Genomic DNA, 23,641 nt, shown 5'->3' with positions numbered 1-23,641 from the left:
ATTTTCCACCGTTCCGTATTTTAGGATTTGGGGTCATTTTCCGCCATTCCGCCATTCCACCGTTCCGGCTTTTAGGGTCGTCATTTTTTAACCAGTCCCAGGTCGCGTACCGCTCGCTCGATCGCAAGATATGATTGGCCATTGTATCACATTACGTCAGAGGAGTTATAAACAAGCACTACGGAGAAAGGGTATTACTCCAAGGAAAGAGTTCATACAAGTGTAGTGGAACAGCGAAATGACTTGTCTTCTGCGTGGAAAATTATTTTATTCATATGGGTCAAATTTCCTTAAAAGCCATACCTTCACAAAAATGACCCCAAGGTTTAGCTCACAAAATTTACCGAGATGGCGAAGGTTCTTTCTTGCTCCCAAAAAGATCTTACGAGTGGTAATAATAGCAGGCGCAGGAGGAACTGCCGCCACAGCGTGTGGAGGAATTATATATTGGAGCTCAGGTACGATTGATTCAAATAAAATGCTATAAGTATGAGAACAATCATTGTAATATTTTTCAGCTTTGATGTATGTTATTGTTATATTCATTAAGTCGGACAGAGAAGAAACATCATTAGTGATCAATGTTATGAATGTTGTAAATAAATGCAAAAAATCTAATAAATTTAATTTTTTTGGTGGATCGCCACTTTTTACTGATTTAGTATCCGATGTTGAGACAGTTAATTATTTCTCGTTTGGCTCATCGAGTTCAGATGCTTGTTAATAATTTTTTGGTTCTTAGTGCATATCTTCCCACGCGTCTTCGACTAGAAAGAAAACCACGCAGGAAGTGAATCTTTCAGCGATGAGCGGTTACCTAGCCCCTAGCAATATAGCGGAAACTCAATTTCGATGATGATGAGACGGGAATACGACGCCGAGCAGGACAGCGAAGAAAGCTTCATTCGGTATTATTTTTTCAGAGGCTTTGAGTACAAAGAAATAATTTTGCTCCTCTTGAAAAACCATGGCATTGAAATGAGCCTAAGAACCTTGAAAAGACGAATCAAGAGTTACGGTCTTAGGAGACAACAACTAGAATACAATATCGATCAGGTCAGAGCATTTGTCCCAACTGTTATTGACGGCCATGGATCTTTGCAAGGGTACAGGTCGGTGTGGCACTCACTACAGCTAAGAGGCACCTGATAACCGCGCGTCGTTGTAAAGGAACTTCTTCGAGAGATGGACCAGGAAGGCTCTCAATTAAGAAAAGCACACCGCCTGAGGAGGAGGATTTATCAAAACCCAGGTCCAAACTACTCATGGCATTGCGATGGCTGTGATAAACTGAAACCATTCGGTTTTCCGATTTATGGTTGCAGGAGCAGGAAGATCATCTGGTTATATGTAACGCGATCCAATAACCAGCCAAACAACGTGGCAGCCTATTTTCTTGATGCTGTTGGAGAGTATTGTGGATGCCCAGTTGATCTCGTTACTGATCAGGGTACTGAAAATGGAATTATTGCAGCCATACAGTCTTTTTTCAGCGATGACCCAGATAGCCATCGATATGTGCCATCACCTCGAAACTAACTTAGACGTGATTTTATTTGACAATCTATGCGCTTAACGCCCTGAAAATACCTCATCAGATACATCGCTGTACGCACGCAGAACTAGTTTGATTATTCCGTGCCGGAACATTCCTGCCACATTCTTCGCATCTACTGTAGCAGTAACGAAATATTAACTCGCTTGATATATAATCAAACACATGAAACAAAAAAGACGTCGATTTTGAGCATAGAAACGCTTCACGATAGTGGAAATGAGTTCGTAAACGGGTAGTGGGTGGTAGACTCAATTCGCGGTATGTTTACATCAAAAGTCACGTGACACTACACGTGAAGTCTAAAGCCTAAAAGGTGAATTAAGTGTGTTGTGTATCAAGCAATTCACTTCCTAGTTAGCAATTATTAGTTTTATCAAAAGAGGTCTTTTCGCTATTTATGATAACATTTTGCTATTCTTCTTACTTGTCTGTCTGTTTGTTTTTTTGTTTATCGCTAATAGGAGCTGATACACCCCCTAAGGATAATAACTCAGGCTACCAAGCAGTAGAATATGCTGGGACTGGAAGCATGATAGGATTCTGGACTGAAATAAAGGATATGGTACGATGTTAACGTCTATCTAAAGCTATCCTTCAAATTTTTGTGAGCTGTGCTTGCATTGTATAGAGCAAATATCAATATTTTTTTTAATTGTATCGTCAATATTAAAAGATGGTAAAATTTCAATCAAGAGAAATAACGGATATTGCAGCTGTATTTTGTAATTGAAATGACACAACTTGTTTTTCAGTGTTTGAAAGGAAAAAAGAGGAGAGAGATTGAGGAAAGTTGGTGCTATCCTTTGGAGATGAGATTGAAAGACAATATTATAGGACAAGAAGGAGCCATTCTCACAGTTGCTGCAGGTATGATTTTCTATGCGACAAAATCAGTTTGGAAGACTACAGTTTGGCAATTTTGGGAATAATATTCTACTGACTCTGTTTTTCATTTGTTTGCAGCAATTCGTAGAAGAGAAAATGGTTGGTATGATGAAGAACATCCCCTTGTGTTTCTCTTTCTTGGATCTTCAGGGATTGGTAAATTTCAGTGCTTTTTTGGAACATGTTTAGTTTACACATGAATTTACTCACAAAACATACGCGATCTGATATTTCATTATTAATGACTGTGACGTTTCATTATTCTCTTTGAACGTTCCTTCCTGTAGGAAAAACAGAGCTTGCCAAACAAGTGGCTCGTTATCTTCATAAAGACAACAAGAAGGTAGTGTAGGATTTTTTTTCAATTGTATTTGGTTAATACTTTGTTGAAGTATTTAAAAGTTGCTTTCTCTCTCCCAGTGTTTGGTAAGACTGGACATGTCTGAATACCAAGAAAAGCATGAGGTAAGAGTTGATTTAAATGAAAAACTCAAAGAACGTTCTCAGAAAAAGGAAACTTTCCTTTGACATAGACAACTAAGGTAAAAGGTTTATACGGGTAGCCAAGAGGAGAGGGGGGGGGGATAGTGGGGCAGAATTCTCTTCTTTAAAAAAGTTCAAGATTCCCCAGAGACTCTCAATTCCCATTGGCTCGTTGTGATATTTTCCTTTGTTCAGTTATGGCTGTTGTACTTGCTTTGGTTTCGGTTTTACACTCAAACAAATAGCGCTTAAACTGGAACTTAAACATCTTTCTTTCAAGGTTGCGAAAATGATCGGTGCACCACCAGGTTACCTTGGACACGATCAAGGCGGACAATTGATAAAGGAACTCATAAAGTGTCCAAACGCTGTGGTGTTATTTGACGAGGTAAGAAATAAACGATCCTCAATTTTCTTAGACGTTTTTTTTTGTGTGACTAAAATCACTGGGCTCATCTCATTTTTTAATGTCTTTTTAGGTGGAGAAGGCCCACCCAGACGTTTTAACAGTCATGCTCCAATTGTTTGACGAGGTAGCATCTATACTTAAATTTGAGTGTAGATTGTTTTTTTTTCTTCAATTTGAGTCATACTAGGTTTGAAAATTTTTCATTTTGTTGTTTTACTTCTTTTAAGTTTTGATGAAAGAAAAAACCTCTGTTTTTGATTCAGGGTCGTTTGACGGACGGACAAGGGAAGACAATTGTATGCAAAGACGCCATTTTTGTGATGACTTCAAACCTTGTTAGTGAAGAAATAGCAAATCACGTATTGGAGCTGAGAAGAGAAGCAAAACTAGCTGCTGAACAAAGACAAGAAGGTGAGTTTTGTTGTAGAGGCTTAAATTTCGCTGATGTTGGACGACGAAATGCGGGATGAATTTGGACAGACGTGCAACATTTCTAACCACAAATTTGCACCTCGTTCAAGTTACTCGTGAAATAATAGCCAGTCTGGCTGGAATACAATGGGAGAAGGGAGGGGAATGAGGAAAATGAGGAAAAAATTAACACAAACACACTAAACCAAAGTTGGTATCAGGAAGAAAAAGTTTGTTCTTTTTTTTGCAATGTGTATGCTTTCTCGTGTTGCATGTGCTGGATATCACTGTGTTTCTTTTCAGGTGATGAAGTCAGCGAAAAAGTTACTTTATCAAGAAATTTTAAAGAAAGAGTGGTCCAGCCTATTCTGAAGGTAAACATTCCTTTGGCGATAAATTGCAACAAACGTGGTAAACATTTCCGTAGCGATAAATTGCAACAAACCTGGGTTTATGAAGTTGAGAAAATGAGTGATGTCTTGAGAATTCGTGAGTATTCATTATTTTAAAGCTAAAGGGTAGTTATCATAACATGTTCTCTAGCGCTTTTTGTTTCTCTTCGTATCGACAGAGTCAATTCGGACGTGACGAGTTCCTGGGTCGCATCAATGAGATTGTGTACTTCCTGCCATTTTCACGCCCAGAGCTTTTAAGCTTAGTGACAAAAGAGCTGGATTACTGGTCAAAAATGGTCTGTAATGTGCTCTCTTGTAACATTTTGTAAATGATCTTGAGTAGTTGTTAAAGAAGTAATCTAAGTCCTTGCCCAATTTCTTCTTTGTTTGAATACAGGCGTTGAATCGACACGATATCCACATGACTTGGGATAAAGAAGTCTTGAATGTACTGGCTGATGGCTACGACGTACATTACGGTGCGAGGTCAATCAAACACGAAGTAAGATCGATTATGTGTTTACAACTTTACCTTGTGGAGTAATTTTACCCACCCCTCCTCCACTAAAATACTCACACCTTGTTTTTCGACGGCTTTTTGTCAGGTTTTTTCTCTTCTCCCCACTGAAGCGTTTTGATACAATTCAATGCCAAACATATGAGAAATTGAAAGTAACATGAAACTTTGTCATATAAGCAATGAAATGGAGGGGGAAATAATCACCGTTGGGAGGAGAATATGTTGCTGGCAAATAGTGGAAATGCTGGTAACACAGTCTGAAATTAAACGAAATGCTGTGGCTGTTGGAAAGTGCAGAAAGTCTTTCTTTGTAGTGTGGTAATATATTCGTAGTTGGAGGACTCTCACCTAAATATTTGCTATTAGTTGAATTATTCTCATGCAAAAATTATTGGTTGTGATACAGGTTGAAAGAAGAGTTGTCAATCAACTTGCTGATGCGCATGAGCAAGAGTTGATAAGTCGCGGATGCACCCTATACTTAACAGTGAGCTACCCCAAAGATAAAACTGGACAGAACTCAGAGGAAGTAGCTCCTACCATCAAACTGCAGCTCATTAAGGAAGGAAAAAAGAAAGTTGACATTGATGTTGGAAACCATTTCATTTCTGAAGATAAACTGTTCATTGAAGAAGAGGAAGTGAGCAACTAACGACCCAGGAACGGAAATGAATTTGAAAACACTTGGTCTTGAGGATTTTGAGTCTTGAGTGGCAAACACATCATTCTCATCTTTTCTAATCTTGTTTTATTGGTGCTGGTTCTTTTTCTTCTTGTATAGCCACCCAGATGTAAAAACCAACAATAATATGAATAACTATCACAGTTACTCCTGCTGCACCCATTGCACCATTTGGATAACCCAGCAAATCTGAAAAATACAGGAAAGTAGGAGTGATATCACTAAAGTAGCTTCCTACCTTAATTTAATATAACATGCAGTGTAATGGTTACAACAAGTGTAACCTATTCCACTATAAGTTTAGCGAGTTATCTAACATTGCCAAAAGAATTCCAGAAAAACGGGGTAAGTTATAAGAATCTATACCGTTAGTGAAGTATATCCAATCTCATCCTCGGAGACCCAGGGGCTGTGAGTCGATTTTAAATAAGGGCAGAAGAGCTCTTCCGCCCTGACTTGAAATCGTCTCACAGCCCCTGGGTCTCCGAGGACGATCTTTACCCCGAACTTTCCTTTTTTTGATGAATTAATTCCAGAAAAACAGGGTAAACTCTGAGAATTCATGCTACAAGTGGTAATGCCCGAAGTTCCCAAATGCCATCTTTGCTTCGATTTTCCTTTTTTTTTTCTACGTGAATTCTAGAGGACAGGGGTAAATTCTTATAATTCATCCCGCAAGTGGAATATAACCTACGTTGTCATGTCAAATCTTTCCTGATTTTCCTTTTTTTAATGAATCAATTCTAGAAAAACGGGGTAAACTCTGAGAATTCATGCTACAAGCGGATAATACCAGTAATTCCCTTATGCCATCTCTACTCTGATTTTGCAATTATTTTCGAGGAATTATAGAAAAACGGGGTAAATTCTAGTAACTCACCCCTAAGTGGAATATATTCTATTGACTTGCCACAATTAATCTACTTTACCCCGATTTTCCATTTTTTTCAATGAATTACAGAAAATCGGGGCACATTCTGAAAAGTCATCCTTCACGTGGAATTTATCCTATTGACTTTCCATATCCAATCATTACCCGATTTCCCATTTTTTTTTAATAAATTCTAGAAAAACGGGGTAAATTCTGAGAATTTACGCTGCAAGTGGATAATACCCTAAGTTCCCATATGCCATCTTTATCTCGATTTTTCCATTTCTTTTTTCAGCGATGAATACCACGATTAGCGCTAATCGTTAGCCCCCCAAAATAAAGCAATACGCAATAACTTAATTGTAATTAGGATTTTTTTGTAACGCCCGCTTTCAGTTATTATTAATTTCCATAGAAATTCAAAACTTAGGCACACCAACGTGCTCTATAATAAACTTTTCCTCTTGAAATGTAATCATTCCTTGAAGAAGTCCTAATTAGTCTTAGTTAAAAACGAAAGATAGAAAAAATTACAAATTTTAAAAAAAAGTTTATGTTCTCAGTGAATTCGAGAAAAGCGGAGTAAATTTCGAGAATTCGTCCTTCAAGTGGAACAGATCCTAAGGTGCCAAATTCAAATTTTTTTTCACTGAATTCTAGAAAAATGGGATGATTTTTGAGAATTCGGCCCGCAAGCGGCTAATACCCGAAGTTCCCATATGCCAGCTTTACCCCGATTTTCCATTTGATCAGTGAATTTTAGAAAAGCGAGGTAAATTCTGAGCATTCATGCTACAAGTGGATAATACCCAAACTTCCCATACGCTATCTTTACCCCGATTTTCCATTTTTTTCAACAAATTCTAGAAAAACGGGGTAAAATCAAAAAATTATCCTCAAGATGGATTAGATCCCAGGTTGCCATATCTAATCTTCAACCCGATTTTCCATTTCATGTTTTTCAATGAATTCGAGACAAACGGGATTTATTCTGCAAATTCATCCGCAAATGGCTAACACGCTAAGTTCCCATATACCATCTTTACCCCGATTTCCCATTTGATCAGCGAATTTGAGAAAAACGGGGTACGTAAATTCTGAGCATTCATGTTACAAGTAAATAATACCCGAAGTTCTATTTTTTTTTCAGTGAATTTGACAAAAAACGGGGTAAAATCTGAGAATTCATCCTCCAAATGAAATAGATCCCAAGTTGCCATATCCAATCTTTAACCCGATTTTCCATTTTTTCAATGAATTCTAGAAAAACGGGATAAATTTTACGAATTCATCCGCAAGTGGCTAACAAGCTAAGTTCCCATATGCCATCTTTACCTAGATTTTTCATTTGATCAGCAAATTCTAGAAAAACGAGGTAAATTCTGTGAAACTCGTCCTTTAGGTGGAATACATCCTACTAACTTGCCATCGCCATCTTTACCCCGATTTTCGATTTGATCAGTGTGAATTTGTCATTAACAGGGTAAATTATGACAAATCCACCCAAAAGTGCAATAAATCCCGCAATGATTTAGAATCAGTACTAAAAAAAAAAGGTCCGCGATGCGTACATGTGTGGCTTACGAAATTGAGCTGCTTTTTAGTATCTGGTGTCTCATTGGATTTCTATTAGAAGAGCTAATATCTGATTGCCATCAGATAGTTTTCAATATTGATCCTGTTCATCAATAAAACAAGATAACTAGCATACAAAAGTCCTGAAATGTTCATTCTGAAGATGATTGGCCAAACTTTGTTGTGGAGGTCTCATTTTGACAACAAAGGTTGCACATGTAACCTGAGGATTTAAGGAACTGAAAAAACATCAGCATAATCTCCCATAGTGGTCTGATAGATTCAGTCATTATGTTTATGTAACAAAGTGGAATTGACTTCTGAAGTTTGTAGGTTGATTGTCTTTTCCACGGCAATTGATGTGAAATGAACTCTAGGGAAGAATCTCATATGAATGTTTTTGACATTTTGTGTACCAGTACACAAGGAAAAAACTTTGCAGAAGGGCAGGGACATTCGGGAAATGATGTAATCTACACTGGAAGCCATTGGGAGCTTGATTTGGTTTGAATGTATGACTAATTTTGGACAATACATATTACATGTAAAGTAACACAATGCTGAGTGTAGGTTTCTTTTGTCCATTCGGGCATAAAGTTTAACTTTCAGTTGGTTGAGAGCAAAATGTTTACTATAATTATTGTATTTAGGTTTTGTAGGACTGTATTTTCAATAAAGAACACAGAAAAATTTAGTTGAGGTAGGTAGATACGAGTTTGCAAATGGAAGAGTCTAGAGAAAAAAGATAGGTGCAATACAAGATTAGAACACAAGCAATATTTTAATGAATCATTTGTTGAGTTAAGTACTCTGAAGTAACATTACATTAACGTTGCTAATAATTTTTAACCCTATAAGATTTACAATTTGACCTGGAGGTTTTATTTAACAGAAAGTTCAATAGAGATAGAGTGTCACCATAATATATTTCAGGAACAGTAATCAGAGACATAACTTAAACACAGCAGAGTTCAATGTACAGGCAAGTTCATGATGGTATCATATGATGTAAACTACCAGAAGCTTTCAAGTTTTCTTATTATTGAAATTGTAATTTCATGCCAGTGAGTCTACCAAATTCAAGTTGTGTGGAGAAATGAATAGGTGAACTTGACATCATCATGCAAATGGTCGACTTCACATCATCATGCAAAGTGCTAATCTACTGTACAAAAAGGTCCAAACCAACCAGGGTAAGCAACTGAACTTCATGTATCACTTTGTGTTAGAGCACACAAGAGGACTTGTGAGACCTGCTTCACTCTCATTTGCCAGAACAAGATTGAACTTCTAGCACCAATCAAAATTCAGAATGACTGTGACAGTTTGGAACTGATCTGTTAAGACTGTGCTTTTCAGGGGTCTACAGATGTGATTAGAACCCTGGGTCTCTGAGGATACCTGATGGTTATCTACTCCACATCAAGGAGCTCTAACTTTTAACTATAAACGTAACAAATGTTAGTTCCATTGAACTGTCTTGAGTTCATAAAAACTCAACAAAGTCTAAGCTAAGTTAATTAAAGAGTACTTTGTTATTCTAAATAAGCAGAAGTAAATATTTTACAAACAACAAATGTTGAGCTCATAGCATGTGTGCAGTTTAAAGTATTTGAAAAATTTACAAGTGCTTATCATATGAGAAATTATGTTATTAATTATTCATAATGTATACATGAAAGATACACATTCATAGGAAATCAACAAACCGATGGCAGATAAATTTGACAGTATTGACTAAATGAAGTGTGTGCCATCAAAATTTGTCCTTCAGCTGAATTCTTACTTAGGAATGCTGTTACTGCCGTTATGCGTGATGTCACGCACTCATTAGCTAGATCCCGAGAGGCGCTGCGAGTTAAAAAATACATGTGCTCGATCGAAGTGGAGAATCGTTTCAACGCCCGTTTAACGTCATCGTTTATATTATAAGGACACAAACGTAAGTTTTTTTTTGGTTTCGTTTCTTGTTTGTCTAGCCTTTTTCCGTATTTATAGTTGTAAATTTCCTTTGTTTCCTTTTAGTTTTCGAAACCGTACAACGTTCGTTCAAGATTGTAAAGTCCATTTCATAATTACAAGTACGCGTGTTCAAGTTTGTGTTGTCGTACCGTTTTATGCGTGCACATTTCGTTTCGAAAAGTTTAACCCTCATCGCATACTGGTTTATTGGAACTTATCCTACGTTTATTTGCAATGTTGGGCGAACTGTTCGCCACTCATCGCTAATTTGAAGCGACTACCGAAGGATTAATTAGTGCCTAGTCCACCATGAACGATGAACCTGTCGCTGAGGGCGCTGGGCCTGGGTTTCCTCCGAACGAAAGCTGTCCCGATACTCGTGTAAGGAAATTAACTGAAAAGGGTCAAGAAGAGAAATTAAGGCGACTGAAAAACGATCAAACTGCCAAAACGACTGCTGTGACAAAGCAAAGGAATGCTCTCACAAACTTAATGGAAGATGAGAACAATCTTCATTTAGTGAAATCAGAGGTTATTGTATTGAACACATTATTCAAGGAGTATCAAGAAGCACGTGACCTTTATTATTGCCAGTTGACCTCCGAACAGGATCAAGACAGGGAACTTGATCGCTATGAAAGTAAGGAGAAGTCATTTTTGGAATTTAGGAAACAGGTTATGGAATGGATGAATGTAGCAGAACGTCGCTTAACAGAAGAACTTGATCTGCTCTCAGAAGTAAAATCGGCTTCATCCAAATCGTCCCGTGTTAGCACCCGTTCGAAGAAGTCTTCAGCCAGCTCAACGCCATCTGCACGAGCAAAGGAGAAACTTAAGCTAGCGGAATTACAAGCTGAAAAACAAATGCTAGAACGCAAACAAGCTCTACGAGCAGCAGATGAAGCCTTGAAACTGGAAACTGAAATAGCGAAAGCCCAGGCCAGAGAAAGGGTTTATGCCGATTTGGAAAATGATGGTAACCTAGAAAATAAGGATGGTATTGTTCCCTGTCTCCAGCAAAGTGAACCTAAATTCATGGCTTCAACACCTGCCGCTCATCTCAACCCTGCTGCCCCAGAGTTTCACTCAAACAGTCTAGCCGGCGAGATATCGCCTCCGGCTAACAACGGGACCACTGATGTACCACAAGGAATTATCGCTGCAGCTGATGATCCCTATCGATTGGAACCCCATGAAAGGTCTTTCAAAGAAGTGATGGCCATGCAGCGACAGCAAAATGAGCAAATGATTGCAACCCATCGGCAACTGGCTGCAGCAATGACTCTGCCTCAACCTGAAGTGCACAAGTTTAAAGGAGACCCCATCGAATATGGAACCTTTATCATGGCATTCAAGGCAAGGATAGAGTCCAGAACATTCAGGGCGGCAGATTGCTTATACTACCTGGAACAACATCTTGAAAGGGAACCACGAGAACTTATTGGAGGCTGTCTGCATATGGACCCTTCTGAAGGATATAAGGAGGCGAGGAGGTTACTGGAGAAGGAATATGGGGATCCCTTTAAAGTTTCAATGGCCTATGTGAACAAAGCTCTCGGATGGTCCCCAGTTCGGCCAGATGACGCATCAGGACTAAAGCGTTTATCGCTTTTCTTGATTAAGTGTAAAAATGCTATGATGAGCGTGTCTCATATGAATGAGTTAAATCATCCTACGAACCTGCAGACCATTGCAAAAAAGCTTCCCTCGCATCTCCAGTCAAGATGGCGTGATCGTGCTGCGAAATTGAAAGAGAACGGAAGGATAGCGAGCTTTAAGGATCTCGCTGATTTTGTGGTGTCAGCAGCCGAATCAGCGAACGACCCTGTATTTGGCGTGCAGGCTTTAAGTAGTACCCAGGAAAGGCGCAGAGATAACAGTGGGAGAGATGGCAAGAAGAAGCCCTCGTCAGCAACTAAAACAAGCAACAGTTTTGCCACTGGTATCACCATTCCCGGCATAGAGGCTGTAAACCATGCGAACCGAAACAATGCTGGTGGCAAGGAAAAGTTGTGCCCCTTCTGCAGCAAGAACCATGACCTGGATGATTGTGCGGAATTCCTCAAAAGGACCATGGATGAAAGGAAGACATTTCTTTACGAAAGACAATTATGCTTTGCCTGTTACGAATCTGATCATGTATCCAAAGGTTGTGTAAAGAGACGCACCTGCAAGAAGTGCAAGAAACGGCACCCAACAGCATTGCACATTGATGGTTTCACAATGAATAGAGAGAGCGTCAGTAACAAACCCCAAGCGACGGAAGTTCAATCTATAGCGGTTAGCAATAGGCGCATTGATGTCTCTAAACCTGTACAGGACGCACCAAGTTGCAAGGAGTCCGTAGTGCTACATGCCATACTCCCAGTTAAAGTTAAACAGAAGGGCTGTAACAATTCAGTTGTCACGTACGCGTTTTACGATAATGGTAGTGGCGGCTGTTTTGCAACCGAAAATATCAGGAGACAGTTAGGAATAGACGGTGTCAAGGTTATGCTACAACTCACCACCATGCATGGACAGAGTCAAGTGGAAAGCATCATTCTGGACGATCTTATCGTTACGAGCCTAGATGATGAGAATCCCATTGAGTTGCCTCGCTCATACACAAGAGATGAAATCCCAGCAGAACATCACCAAATTCCCACGCCCAGTCTCATAAATCAGTGGTCACACCTTTCCGAGGTTGCGAAGAAAATCCCTGAGCTTGAGCCTCGCCTGGAGATTGGACTACTCATTGGCAGCAATTGCCCGCCTGCCTTAGAACCATTAGAAGTTGTACCTTGTCGAAGCGATGGCCCATTTGCCCTCCGTCTCCGCCATGGTTGGACAGTCTGTGGACCTCTCCATATCCGAACTGATCATGACAAGGACAAAATAATCGCGAACCGAATTACAGTGAGAGAAGTGGAAACGCCGAAGGAAATCATTGCTCCAACGTCATTGCTCAGAATGTTGCAGATGGACTTCAACGATCACACCGTAAGCAAAGCACCGGACGAGCGTGGGCCTTCTCAAGAAGACAGAAAGTTTTTAACTATGGTTGAAAGGGAGACGAAAGTTGTCGACGGCCACTACCAAGTTCCTCTTCCATTGCGACATAGCGATATTATCATGCCCAACAATAAGGAGCAAGCAATCAAAAGAGCAAACTGGCAGAAGAAAAAGATGTTGAGAGATTCTAAATACCGCTCTGATTACGTTTCCTTCGTAAACGATGTCATCGCCAAAGGGTATGCACAAAGAGTTCCAAATGAGTTGCTGATACCGAACCCAGGCAAGGTGTGGTATCTACCCCATCATGGGGTGTATCACCCGAAAAAACCAGAAAAAATACGCGTCGTATTTGACTGTAGTTCAAAGTTTCAGGGCGTGTCGCTCAATGACTGTCTGATGCAAGGTCCAGATATGACAAACTCCCTAGTAGGCGTGCTAACCAGATTTCGTGAAGACCCCGTAGCCTTCATGGGAGATGTGGAATCCATGTTCCACCAGGTTACAGTTCCTCCTGAACAGTATGATTACCTCCGTTTCTTATGGTGGCCAGATGGCAATCTAGAAGCCGAGCTACAAGAGTATCGGATGGTTGTACATTTATTTGGAGCGGCCTCGTCGCCAAGTGTCGCTAACTTTGCCCTTAAGCGAACCGCAAGGGATAACGAAGATAAGTACGGTACCTTGGTTGCTGACACGCTGCGAAATAACTTTTATGTGGACGATTGTCTACGTTCCGTAAGCTCGGAAGGTAAAGCAGTCGAGCTGATTGAAGGTCTTCGGCAATCCTGTAAGAAAGGTGGATTCCGCCTCACCAAATTCACTTCCAATAGTCGTGCAGTTTTAGAGTCTATACCAGAGGATGAGCGATCGAAAGAAGTCAGATCAATAACTCTTGACTGTGACAACCTCCCTATCGAGCGTGCCTTAGGGATACAGTGGTGCGTACAATCAGATTGTTTTGGATTTCGAATCGTCATTAACAGCAAACCGTTTACAAGACGAGGAGTCATGTCCACCATCTCATCAATCTTTGATCCCCTGGGCTTCATCGCTCCTTTCACACTTCTAGCGAAGAAGCTGTTACAGGATCTCTGCCGCAATGAAGATCTCGACTGGGATGACGACATTCCGGAAGACTGCCGCAGTAAATGGCTAAGATGGTGTGGAGAGCTTCCGTTACTAGAGCAATTTCACATTGATCGGTGTCACAAACCGCCGGGTTTTGGCCCAGTTGTCTCCAGACAGCTCCATCTGTTCTCCGATGCAAGCCAGGTGGGGTATGGATGCGTTGCCTACCTACGTCTAATGGATAACATGGGTCGCATACATTGTTCCTTTTTAATGGGGAAGGCTCGTCTTGCACCCATTAAGGCCGTAACAGTCCCACGCTTAGAATTAACTGCAGCAACCGTATCTGTTCGCGTGGGACAAATGCTGTATGAAGAGCTTGAAGTTAAGCCTGAGTCTATCATCTATCACACCGACTCGACGACGGTTCTCCGCTACATAAGAAACGAGCGGAGGAGGTTTCAGATATTCGTGGCAAATCGTGTGCAATTGATCAGGGACTTCACTAGTCCTATGCAGTGGAAATACGTGGACACCAGTAGCAATCCGGCAGATGATGCCTCAAGAGGACTTTCCGCCGCTGGACTTCTGCAGCAGCAACGCTGGTCAAATGGTCCACACTTCCTAGGGAAATCAGAAAAGGACTGGCCGCAGCAGCCCTTTCCAGTCGGTGAGGTCCCAGATGACGACCCTGAGGTCAGAAAAGTTGCTTCCGCCGGTACCATGGTAATGGAAGCCACGGCTACGTCAGTTAACAAACTAATAGAATACCACTCGAGTTGGTATCGCCTGAGATTGTCGGTGGCCGCATTCCTTAGAATCAAGGCTGTATTGCGAAAACGGAAGGAGATTAGAGGCCAGGGTTCTCTCGAGATAGATTCGGACCGTGGTCAGGCAAGGTCGGGCGTGAAGTCACTACAAGCTGAAACGAAGGTAGTGGGTGACTGCTGCGCACCGCTCTCAGTTCAAGAGTTTGAAGAGGCCGAGATGGCCATCCTTCGCTTCGTACAGTTGCAGTCCTTCAGTAGAGAGTTTGACGCTCTCAGACAAGTCAGTGACAAAGGCGGTGGAGACGAACGGGGTCGGGCAAAGCAAAAGAAAATGGTGCTGAAGAAAGCAAGTTCCCTAACTCGGCTGGATCCCTACATTCATGAAGGCCTCCTTCGTGTTGGTGGCCGCCTTAGCCGCGCTGACGATCTTCCAGAAGAAACGAAACACCCCATCATCTTACCTCGCAAGAGTCACGTTACGAACTTGATTATCAAACGCCTACACGAACGCCTAGCACACGCAGGCCGCGGTCACACACTTGCTAAATTGAGGGAGAAGTACTGGGTCACCGGTGCCAATGCTGCTGTTCGTCACCTAATCGCAAATTGTGTTACTTGTCGCCGTAATCGTGCCCCTGTCGCTGAACAGAAAATGGCTGACTTGCCTAAAGACCGAGTGACTCCAGCCCCGCCATTTACGTATACTGGCGTGGATTACTTCGGTCCGTACATGATCAAAGAAGGTCGAAAGGGACTCAAACGGTACGGATGCCTTTTCACATGTTTAGCAAGTAGAGCAGTGCATATTGAGACCGCCAATTCTCTCGAAACAGATTCATTTATCCAGGCTCTGAGGCGATTTATTGCTCGTCGTGGGCCTATCCGAGAGATCCGGAGCGACAACGGAACAAATTTTGTAGGCGCCAAGACAGAGTTACAGCAAGCAGTTTACGAAATGAACAACGAGCAAATCAGAAGCAGGCTGCATCTAGAGGGTACAGATTGGATTTTCAACCCACCGAGTGCCAGCCACATGGGCGGCATTTGGGAGCGGCAGATTCGCACTACCCGCAAAGTACTCACTGTTCTACTCCATGAGCATGGCTCCCGTCTGGATGACGAATCCTTTAGAACTCTACTATGTGAAGTTGAAGCTATCATTAACTCGAGACCGCTAACATTCGCTTCGAGTGATCCCGATGACCTCAACCCACTAAGTCCCAGCAATCTCCTGACGATGAAAACCAGCGTTGTACTTCCCCCAGCAGGAGTTTTTCAACGCGCAGATGTCTATATGAGGCGGCGCTGGCGGAGAGTGCAGTACTTGGCAAACTTATTTTGGACGCGTTGGAAGAGAGAATATCTCCCAACTCTCCAACCTCGTTCGAAGTGGAACAGTCCCAAACGGAATCTAGCTGTCGGAGACGTTGTCCTGTTGAAAGACGACAACTGCCCGAGGAGTGTTTGGCCGATGGGACGAGTCATAAGCGCGGAATCAGACAAGAAGGGGTTGGTACGCACGGTTCATTTGAAGACCCAAACCTCCCAACTACGCAGACCAGTTGACAAGGTTGTCCTCTTGCTAGCTAAGGAAGAACAATCGTGCCTCGATAATGAACAATGAAACAGGAAGCTCGTAAGGGCTGAACCTTCATGGAATATTCATAGTCCCTATTTCTTTAAGCGGATTGTGTGACGGACTAGACCCGTTAGCTTTAGCAAAGGACATGACAAGTTATTTTTCATAATTACTACTTTATTTTGTAGCTAAGAACTTTCCATGTTAAGCATCGCTTAAGGGGTCGGGAATGTTACTGCCGTTATGCGTGATGTCACGCACTCATTAGCTAGATCCCGAGAGGCGCTGCGAGTTAAAAAATACATGTGCTCGATCGAAGTGGAGAATCGTTTCAACGCCCGTTTAACGTCATCGTTTATATTATAAGGACACAAACGTAAGTTTTTTTTTGGTTTCGTTTCTTGTTTGTCTAGCCTTTTTCCGTATTTATAGTTGTAAATTTCCTTTGTTTCCTTTTAGTTTTCGAAACCGTACAACGTTCGTTCAAGATTGTAAAGTCCATTTCATAATTACAAGTACGCGTGTTCAAGTTTGTGTTGTCGTACCGTTTTATGCGTGCACAAATGCAATTTTGTTAGTGTTCATCAATATACATAAAAGTATACAAGCTTTTTTTATTTTTGTCAGCTACTGCATGTATCAATCAGAACAACCTACTTTGTGTAAATCTGATGGTTTCTTATGTGATCTATTGTTGCTGAGCCTAGTTTATATTATTTTGTACATGAGTTATTACTTTTTCACTAATGATAAATGAAAAAGGCACCTAGCTATTTTCAGCCGATCAAAAGTGTAATTTTTCATGTATATCAGTATTGTGATGAATTCACCAAGCCAAACAAGTAACTGAAAAGGAGTTGTAGTCTACCAAATAAAGGCCTAATACACATGTATTGCTACCAAGTATAGATACCAATGCTTATCTGAATCATTATGAAGAGAATCTAGAAGACTGCCAAGCTTGAAGGAAGTCATAAAATGTTAAGGTCTGAATAATTCTGGCCATAACTTGGAAAACATACACTAATCACATTTCAGTTAACATTAAAGCACTAGGCTCCTATTCATATTTTAATAAAAGCAAAAACACTTTGTTACTGTGTTTCAATGGATTACTCCCCAAAGTTTGGAATCAATCACAATAGATACTTAGCACCATGTTAACAACAAACCGCAGTGTCAGGTTAGGTGTTAGATGTTTGTGACTTCAATTGGTTTAGCTATGTAAACATGAAAATATAATTTCATTTAAATAGGCTGTCAAATTGAATTTCCAATGGTAAGAATATTATTCAAAGTGGAAGAAGTCCACAAATTGATATCTTCTATGTGATGGTAAATAATAGCAGTAATTGACATTGCTACACATTACTTACCAGCATTTTTACCAAAGAGAGCCTCATTTCCTTAACTGTAGTCAGCACATATTGTTCTTGTTGGTTCGATGACATCAAATATTGTAGGGCCTGGATTTTCCTCTACATCATTTGCCTGCCTTATAAGCAATGGAAAATTGGCATTGTAGAAAATCATTTGTGAAAACCAAAACATCACATCATTCCACATTTTGTGTTGTTCAACAACTTGTTTCAATACTGGCAAGTAAAATACATTTAAATAGAACATCAAAAACATTAAACTCCAAAAATGATTATTAGAACGTGATAAGATATCCTTGGTTTTCACGAAATTGTCATGAGAGCCAATACTTGACAGGTATTGCTCAATCGAGATTCCCATACTTATTTGTTTGGTTTTGAGATATGCCTTCGTGAATTCTCAACAGTGCAAGGAGAAAGCAATCTTTAACTGTTAAAGAAAATAAAACAATTGTGCTAGGACGCCACCTTATGCTTTTGTCATGGCTTGAGGGTAAAATGTTGTCATTGGAGTCGCAAGTCGATCAATGAAGAATGGAAATAAGACTGCAAATGAAGCGTAACAATAACGCATCCTTTGGTCGAAAGTCGCTTAGTTATTTTCGAAGATATGATTGGCCATTGTATCACAATACGTCAGAGGACTTCTAAAAATAAACTTGAGCTTGCTAAATCGTATTACTTCTTAGAAAGTATTCACAGAAGTGTAGTGGAACAACGAAATGACTTGTCTTCTGCGTGGAAAATTATTTTATTCATATGGGTCAAATTTCCTTAAAAGCCATACCTTCACAAAAATGACCCCAAGGTTTAGCTCACAAAATTTATCGAGATGGCGAAGGTTCTTTCTTCCTCCCAAAAAGATCTTACGAGTGGTAATAGTAGCAGGAGGAGCTGTCGCCACAGCGTGTGGAGGAATTTTCTATTGGAGCTCAGGTACGATTGATTCAAATAAAATGCTATAAGTATGAGAACAATCATTGTAATATTTTTAAGCTTTGATGTATGTTATTGTTATATTCATTAAGTCGGACAGAGAAGAAACATCATTAGTGATCGATGTTATGAATGTTGTAAACAAATGCAAAAAATCTAATAAATTTAATTTTTTGGGTGGATCGCCACTTTTTACTGATTTAGTATCCGATGTTGAGACAGTTAATTATTTCTCGATTGGCTCATCGAGTTCAGATGCTTGTTAATAATTTGTTGGTTCTTAGTGCATAATTTTTCGATTTCACGTGTTCTCTCAACCGTAAGAAACAGCACTAGCCAGTTCGAGCAAGTTTCAGTCACGGTAGACCGGAAGTGAATCTTTCAGCGATGAGCGGTTACCTAGCCCCTATAGCAATATGGCGGAAACTCAATTCGATGATGATGAGACTGGGGAATACGACGCCGAGCAGGACAGCGAAGAAAGCTTCATTCGCTATTATTTTTTTCAGAGGCTTTGAGTACAAAGAAATAATTTTGCTCCTATTGAAAAACCATGGCATTGAAATGAGCCTAAGAACCTTGAAAAGACGAATCAAGAGTTACGGTCTTAGGAGACAACAACCAGAATACAATATCGATCAGGTCAGAGCATCTGTCCCAACTATTATTGACGGCCATGGATCTTTACAAGAGTACAGGTCGGTGTGGCACACACTACAGCTAAGAGGCACCAGAGAATCGCGCGTCGTTGTAAAGGAACTTCTTCGAGAGATGGACCCGTAAGGCTCTGAATTAAGAAAAGCACCCCGCCTGAGGAGGAGGATTTATCAAAACCCAGGTTCAAACTACTCATGGCATTGCGATGGCTATGATAAACTGAAACAATTCGGCTTTTCCGATTTATGGTTGCAGGAGCAGGAAGATCATGTGGTTATATGTAATGCGATCCAATAACCAGCCAAACAACGTGGCAGCCTATTTTCTTGATGCTGTTGGAGAGTATTGTGGATGCCCAGTTGATCTCGTTACTGATCTGGGTACTGAAAATAGAATTATTGCGACCATACAGTCTTTTTTCAGCGATGACCCAGATAGCCATAAATATGTGCCATCACCTCGAAACTAACTTAGACGTGATTTTATTTGACAATCTACGCGCTTAACGCCCTGAAAATACTTAATCAGATACATCGCTGTACGCACGCAGAACTAGTTTGATTATTCCGTGCCGGAACATTCCTGCCACATTCTTCGCATCTACTGTAGCAGTAACGAAATATCAACTCGCTTGATATATAATCAAACACATGAAACAAAAAAGACGTCAATTTTGAGCATAGAAACGCTTCACGATAGTGGAAATGAGTTCGTAAACGGGTAGTGGGTGGTAGACTCAATTCGCGGTTTGTTTACATCAAAAGTCACGTGACACTACACGTGAAATCTAAAGCCTAAAAGGTGAATTAAGTGTGTTGTGTATCAAGCAATTCACTTCCTAGTTAGCAATTATTAGTTTTATCAAAAGGTCTTTTTACTATTTATGATAACATTTTGCTATTCTTCTTACTTGTCTGTCTGTTTGTTTTTTTGTTTATCGCCAATAGGAGCTGATACAACCCCTAAGGATAATAACTCAGGCTACCAAGCGGTAGAATATGCTGGTACTGGAAGCATGATAGGATTCTGGACTAAAATAAAGGATATGGTACGATGTTAACGTCTATCTGAAGCTATCCTTCAAATTTTTGTGAGCTGTGCTTGCATTGTATAGAGCAAATATCACAATATTTTTTTTAATTGTATCGTCAATATTAAAAGATGGTAAAATTTCAATCAAGAGAAATAACGGATATTGCAGCTGTATTTTGTAATTGAAATGACACAACTTGTTTTTCAGTGTTTGAAAGGAAAAGAGAGGAGAGAGATTGAGGAAAGTTGGTGCTATCCTTTGGAGATGAGATTGAAAGACAATATTATAGGACAAGAAGGAGCCATTCTCACAGTTGCTGCAGGTATGATTTTCTATTCGACAAAATCAGTTTGGAAGACTACAGTTTGGCAATTTTGGGAGTAATATTCTACTGACTCTGTTTTTCATTTGTTTGCAGCAATTCGTAGAAGAGAAAATGGTTGGTATGATGAAGAACATCCCCTTGTGTTTCTCTTTCTTGGATCTTCAGGGATTGGTAAATTTCAGTGCTTTTTTGGAACATATTTAGTTTACACATGAATTTAGTCACAAAACATACGCGATCTGATATTTCATTATTAATTACTGTGACGTTTCATTATTCTCTTTGAATGTTCCTTCCTGTAGGAAAAACAGAGCTTGCCAAACAAGTGGCTCGTTGTCTTCATAAAGACAACAGGAAGGTAGTGCAGGATTTATTTTCAATTGTATTTGGTTAATAATTTGTTGAAGTATTTAAAAGTTGCTTTCTCTCTCCCAGTGTTTGGTAAGACTGGACATGTCTGAATACCAAGAAAAGCATGAGGTAAGAGTTGATTTAAATGAAAAACTCAAAGAACGTTCTCAGAAAAAGGAAACTTTCCTTTGACATAGACAACTAAGGTAAAAGGTTTATAGGGGTAGCCAAGAGGAGAGGGGGGGGATAGTGGGGCACTAAAAAAGTTCAAGATTCCCCAGAGACTCTCAATTCCCATTGGCTTGTTGTGATATTTTCCTTTGTTTTTATTGGCTGTTGTACTTGCTTTGGTTTCGGTTTTACACTCAAACAAATAGCGCTTAAACTGGAACTTAAACATCTTTCTTTCAAGGTTGCGAAAATGATCGGTGCACCACCAGGTTACCTTGGACACGATCAAGGCGGACAATTGACAAAGGAACTCATAAAGTGTCCAAACGCTGTGGTGTTATTTGACGAGGTAAGAAATAAAAGATCCTCAGTTTTCTTAGACGTTTTTTTTTGTGTGACTAAAATCACTGGGCTCATCTCATTTTTTAATGTCTTTTTATAGGTATCCACCGATAGAAGATTCTTGTAGCAGTTGATGCCGAAACTCCAAAACGGTATGCTAAATCTTGAAAAGGTAGATTTAGTTTAAGTCTCATCAGTACCAACAAAAACTCTTGAAACTGACACAGTGCATTCATTGGAGTTGTTGATATCTTAGGAGTCAACAGGTTGAAAACATGAATCAGCATTAAATAACTGGGTAAACCCGAGTAAAATTTTGTTTTCTGATCATTATCTTTAAATCCATTCTGAGAAATTTGCAACTGCAAGGCAGTTTTTTTTCCAGTCGTGGAGCTCAGTAGTAATGGATTGGATGTACCCATGTTGAGGATCAAAATCTGCCAAGGTCATATCTGTTTGACATGACCTGTCAACCACAAGACAGTTATCAGTTTGACAGCCTTTGGTCTGGGGATCCACATCCACATCCACATCCTCAATTTCTATAGCCTCAGCTGAAACTAGACCCTGTGAGCAGGGTAACTGGGATACCTGGATGGTACTGGATCCTTGGAATCAAGTGTAGTGATACTACGGGTGTCGGGTTAGTATACTGAAATAGTGAGCTCAAGTCTGGCTAAGGGCATACACCTATTTCAAAACATAGGCACGCTATGCATGCAAGAGTTATTTTTTGTAGGGTGGGTGGATTACTTGTGGTCTACATTCTTACAAAAGGAAAGAAGAGCATTAACGTGGAAAAGAACGAAAATGTCGAATTACCTCACACACAGGTATTTTGTGGTAGATTATGTGTGTTGTGCGAATAAATGTAACCAAAAATAAACTGTATTGGTGCCACAGATACCTGTTAGTACAAAATGCAGACAGCAGACCGGATACAAAATATAGACTGGAGACTGCAGAGTGGGTATAAAATGCAGACTGAGAATCTGAAGAGTTTTTACGTCTGGTAAATAATAACATGTCATCTTACAGCTTACCGAGCGTCACGCAATCGCTTTTCCTCGATCAGCCTTCACGATTATTTGCACTATTGTGGAAAATTCCTGGCCCATTTCTTGATGAAAATCGATCGTAATATAATTTCAAGCCTTCAATATACTCTTCTTATTTTGTGCGCGAGTTGGTTTGTGTGATGTCTGTACAGATTTTATCAACGTAATAAAAGTAGATGATGTGAATAACAGTGATGGTAAAGCAAGCTTAAAACGGCAGAAATCACCAGAAACTACAACGGATACACAGTTCGCGACTCAATCCGGTCCAAAATTACTGCTCAATAACATCTTTTAGTGTGGACTGGCCGCGAACAATACGACTTGTGTATGCGTCTGTAAGTATTTCGAGCGTTTGCGCTATAACGCTTCAGGTGATCGTAATCCAAACACGTTGAAATACAGAGCGACCGGCAAAGGAAAATCTCGTGCTCGTCATGTGACCCGGACCTGTCCGTGCATGACAACGTCAATCATCATCAAGATAACACGTGATCAGCATGTGAACATCTTCACCCTCATTGGATCACATTGGATCACAGTTAGGTGTCATGGTGTTGAGGGCCCAATGACCTCTGGGTACTATTGCGCAATTTTTCCATTTTGTGGCGGAGGAAAAAAAAAAAAAACTAGACCCTGTGAGCAGGGTAACTGGGATACCTGGATGGTACTGGATCCTTGGAATTAAGTGTAGTGATACTACGGGTGTTGGATTAGCATACTGAAATAGTGCGCTCAAGTCTGGCCAAGGGCATACACCTGTTTCAAAACATAGACATGCTATGCATGCAAGAGGTACTTTTTTGTAGGGTGGGTAGATTACTTGAAACATTGTGAGTGATGTCTACATTCTTACAAAAGGAGAGAAGAATATTAATGTGAGAAAGAACGAAAATGTCGAATTACCTCACTCACAGGTATTTTGTGGTAGATTATGTGTGTTTTGCGAATAAATGTAACCAAAAATAAACTGTATTGGAGCCACAGATACCTGTTAGTACAAAATGCAGAAAGCAGACTGTAGACCGGATACAAAATATAGACTGCAGACTAGGTACAAAACACAGACTAAGAATCTGATGAGTTTTTACGTCTGGTATATAATAACATGTCATCTTACAGCTTACCGAGCGTCACGCAATCGCTTTCCTGCGATCCGCCTTCACGATTATTTGCACTATTGTGGAATATTCCTGGCCCATTTCTTGATGAAAATCGATCGCA

At 40.3% G+C, this 23,641-nt stretch overlaps 5 protein-coding genes across 5 annotated transcripts; all 5 read left to right on the top strand.

The window, feature by feature from the left end:
- Positions 1-814: 814 nt before the first annotated feature.
- On the top strand, positions 815-2,355 carry LOC136278355 (uncharacterized). Its single transcript, XM_066161943.1, is given in 2 exon segments — positions 815-2,120; positions 2,311-2,355. A coding segment is annotated over 1 exon segment (687 nt). The 5' UTR covers positions 815-852; the 3' UTR covers positions 1,540-2,120; positions 2,311-2,355.
- On the top strand, positions 1,775-5,313 carry LOC131797830 (mitochondrial disaggregase-like). Its single transcript, XM_066161719.1, has 12 exons — positions 1,775-1,778; positions 2,020-2,120; positions 2,311-2,425; positions 2,522-2,599; positions 2,731-2,786; positions 3,207-3,314; positions 3,406-3,459; positions 3,599-3,746; positions 4,050-4,120; positions 4,318-4,437; positions 4,539-4,643; positions 5,068-5,313. Exons 1-12 carry the CDS (start codon positions 1,775-1,777, stop codon positions 5,311-5,313), a joined length of 1,206 nt encoding a protein of 401 aa, XP_066017816.1.
- A 4,279-nt stretch (positions 5,314-9,592) lies between these two features.
- Positions 9,593-14,670, top strand: LOC136278232 (uncharacterized). Its single transcript, XM_066161718.1, has 3 exons — positions 9,593-9,731; positions 9,815-14,542; positions 14,635-14,670. The coding sequence occupies exons 2-3, from the start codon at positions 10,061-10,063 to the stop codon at positions 14,668-14,670; spliced, it is 4,518 nt and encodes a 1,505-aa protein (XP_066017815.1). The 5' UTR covers positions 9,593-9,731; positions 9,815-10,060.
- Positions 14,671-14,713: 43 nt separating this feature from the next.
- Positions 14,714-16,736, top strand: LOC131788460 (uncharacterized). Its single transcript, XM_066161932.1, has 2 exons — positions 14,714-16,541; positions 16,625-16,736. Exon 1 carries the CDS (start codon positions 14,804-14,806, stop codon positions 16,208-16,210), a length of 1,407 nt encoding a protein of 468 aa, XP_066018029.1. The 5' UTR covers positions 14,714-14,803; the 3' UTR covers positions 16,211-16,541; positions 16,625-16,736.
- A 2,169-nt stretch (positions 16,737-18,905) lies between these two features.
- On the top strand, positions 18,906-22,017 carry LOC136278356 (mitochondrial disaggregase-like). Its single transcript, XM_066161944.1, has 8 exons — positions 18,906-19,517; positions 20,085-20,185; positions 20,378-20,492; positions 20,589-20,666; positions 20,798-20,853; positions 20,931-20,975; positions 21,259-21,366; positions 21,460-22,017. Exons 1-8 carry the CDS (start codon positions 19,406-19,408, stop codon positions 21,484-21,486), a joined length of 642 nt encoding a protein of 213 aa, XP_066018041.1. The 5' UTR covers positions 18,906-19,405; the 3' UTR covers positions 21,487-22,017.
- The last annotated feature ends 1,624 nt before the right edge of the window (positions 22,018-23,641 follow it).

This window comes from Pocillopora verrucosa, chromosome 14 (genome assembly GCF_036669915.1).
Source record: "Pocillopora verrucosa isolate sample1 chromosome 14, ASM3666991v2, whole genome shotgun sequence".
Classification (NCBI taxonomy): Eukaryota; Metazoa; Cnidaria; class Anthozoa; order Scleractinia; family Pocilloporidae; genus Pocillopora; species Pocillopora verrucosa.
This window is presented reverse-complemented; position numbering and strand designations above follow the sequence as displayed.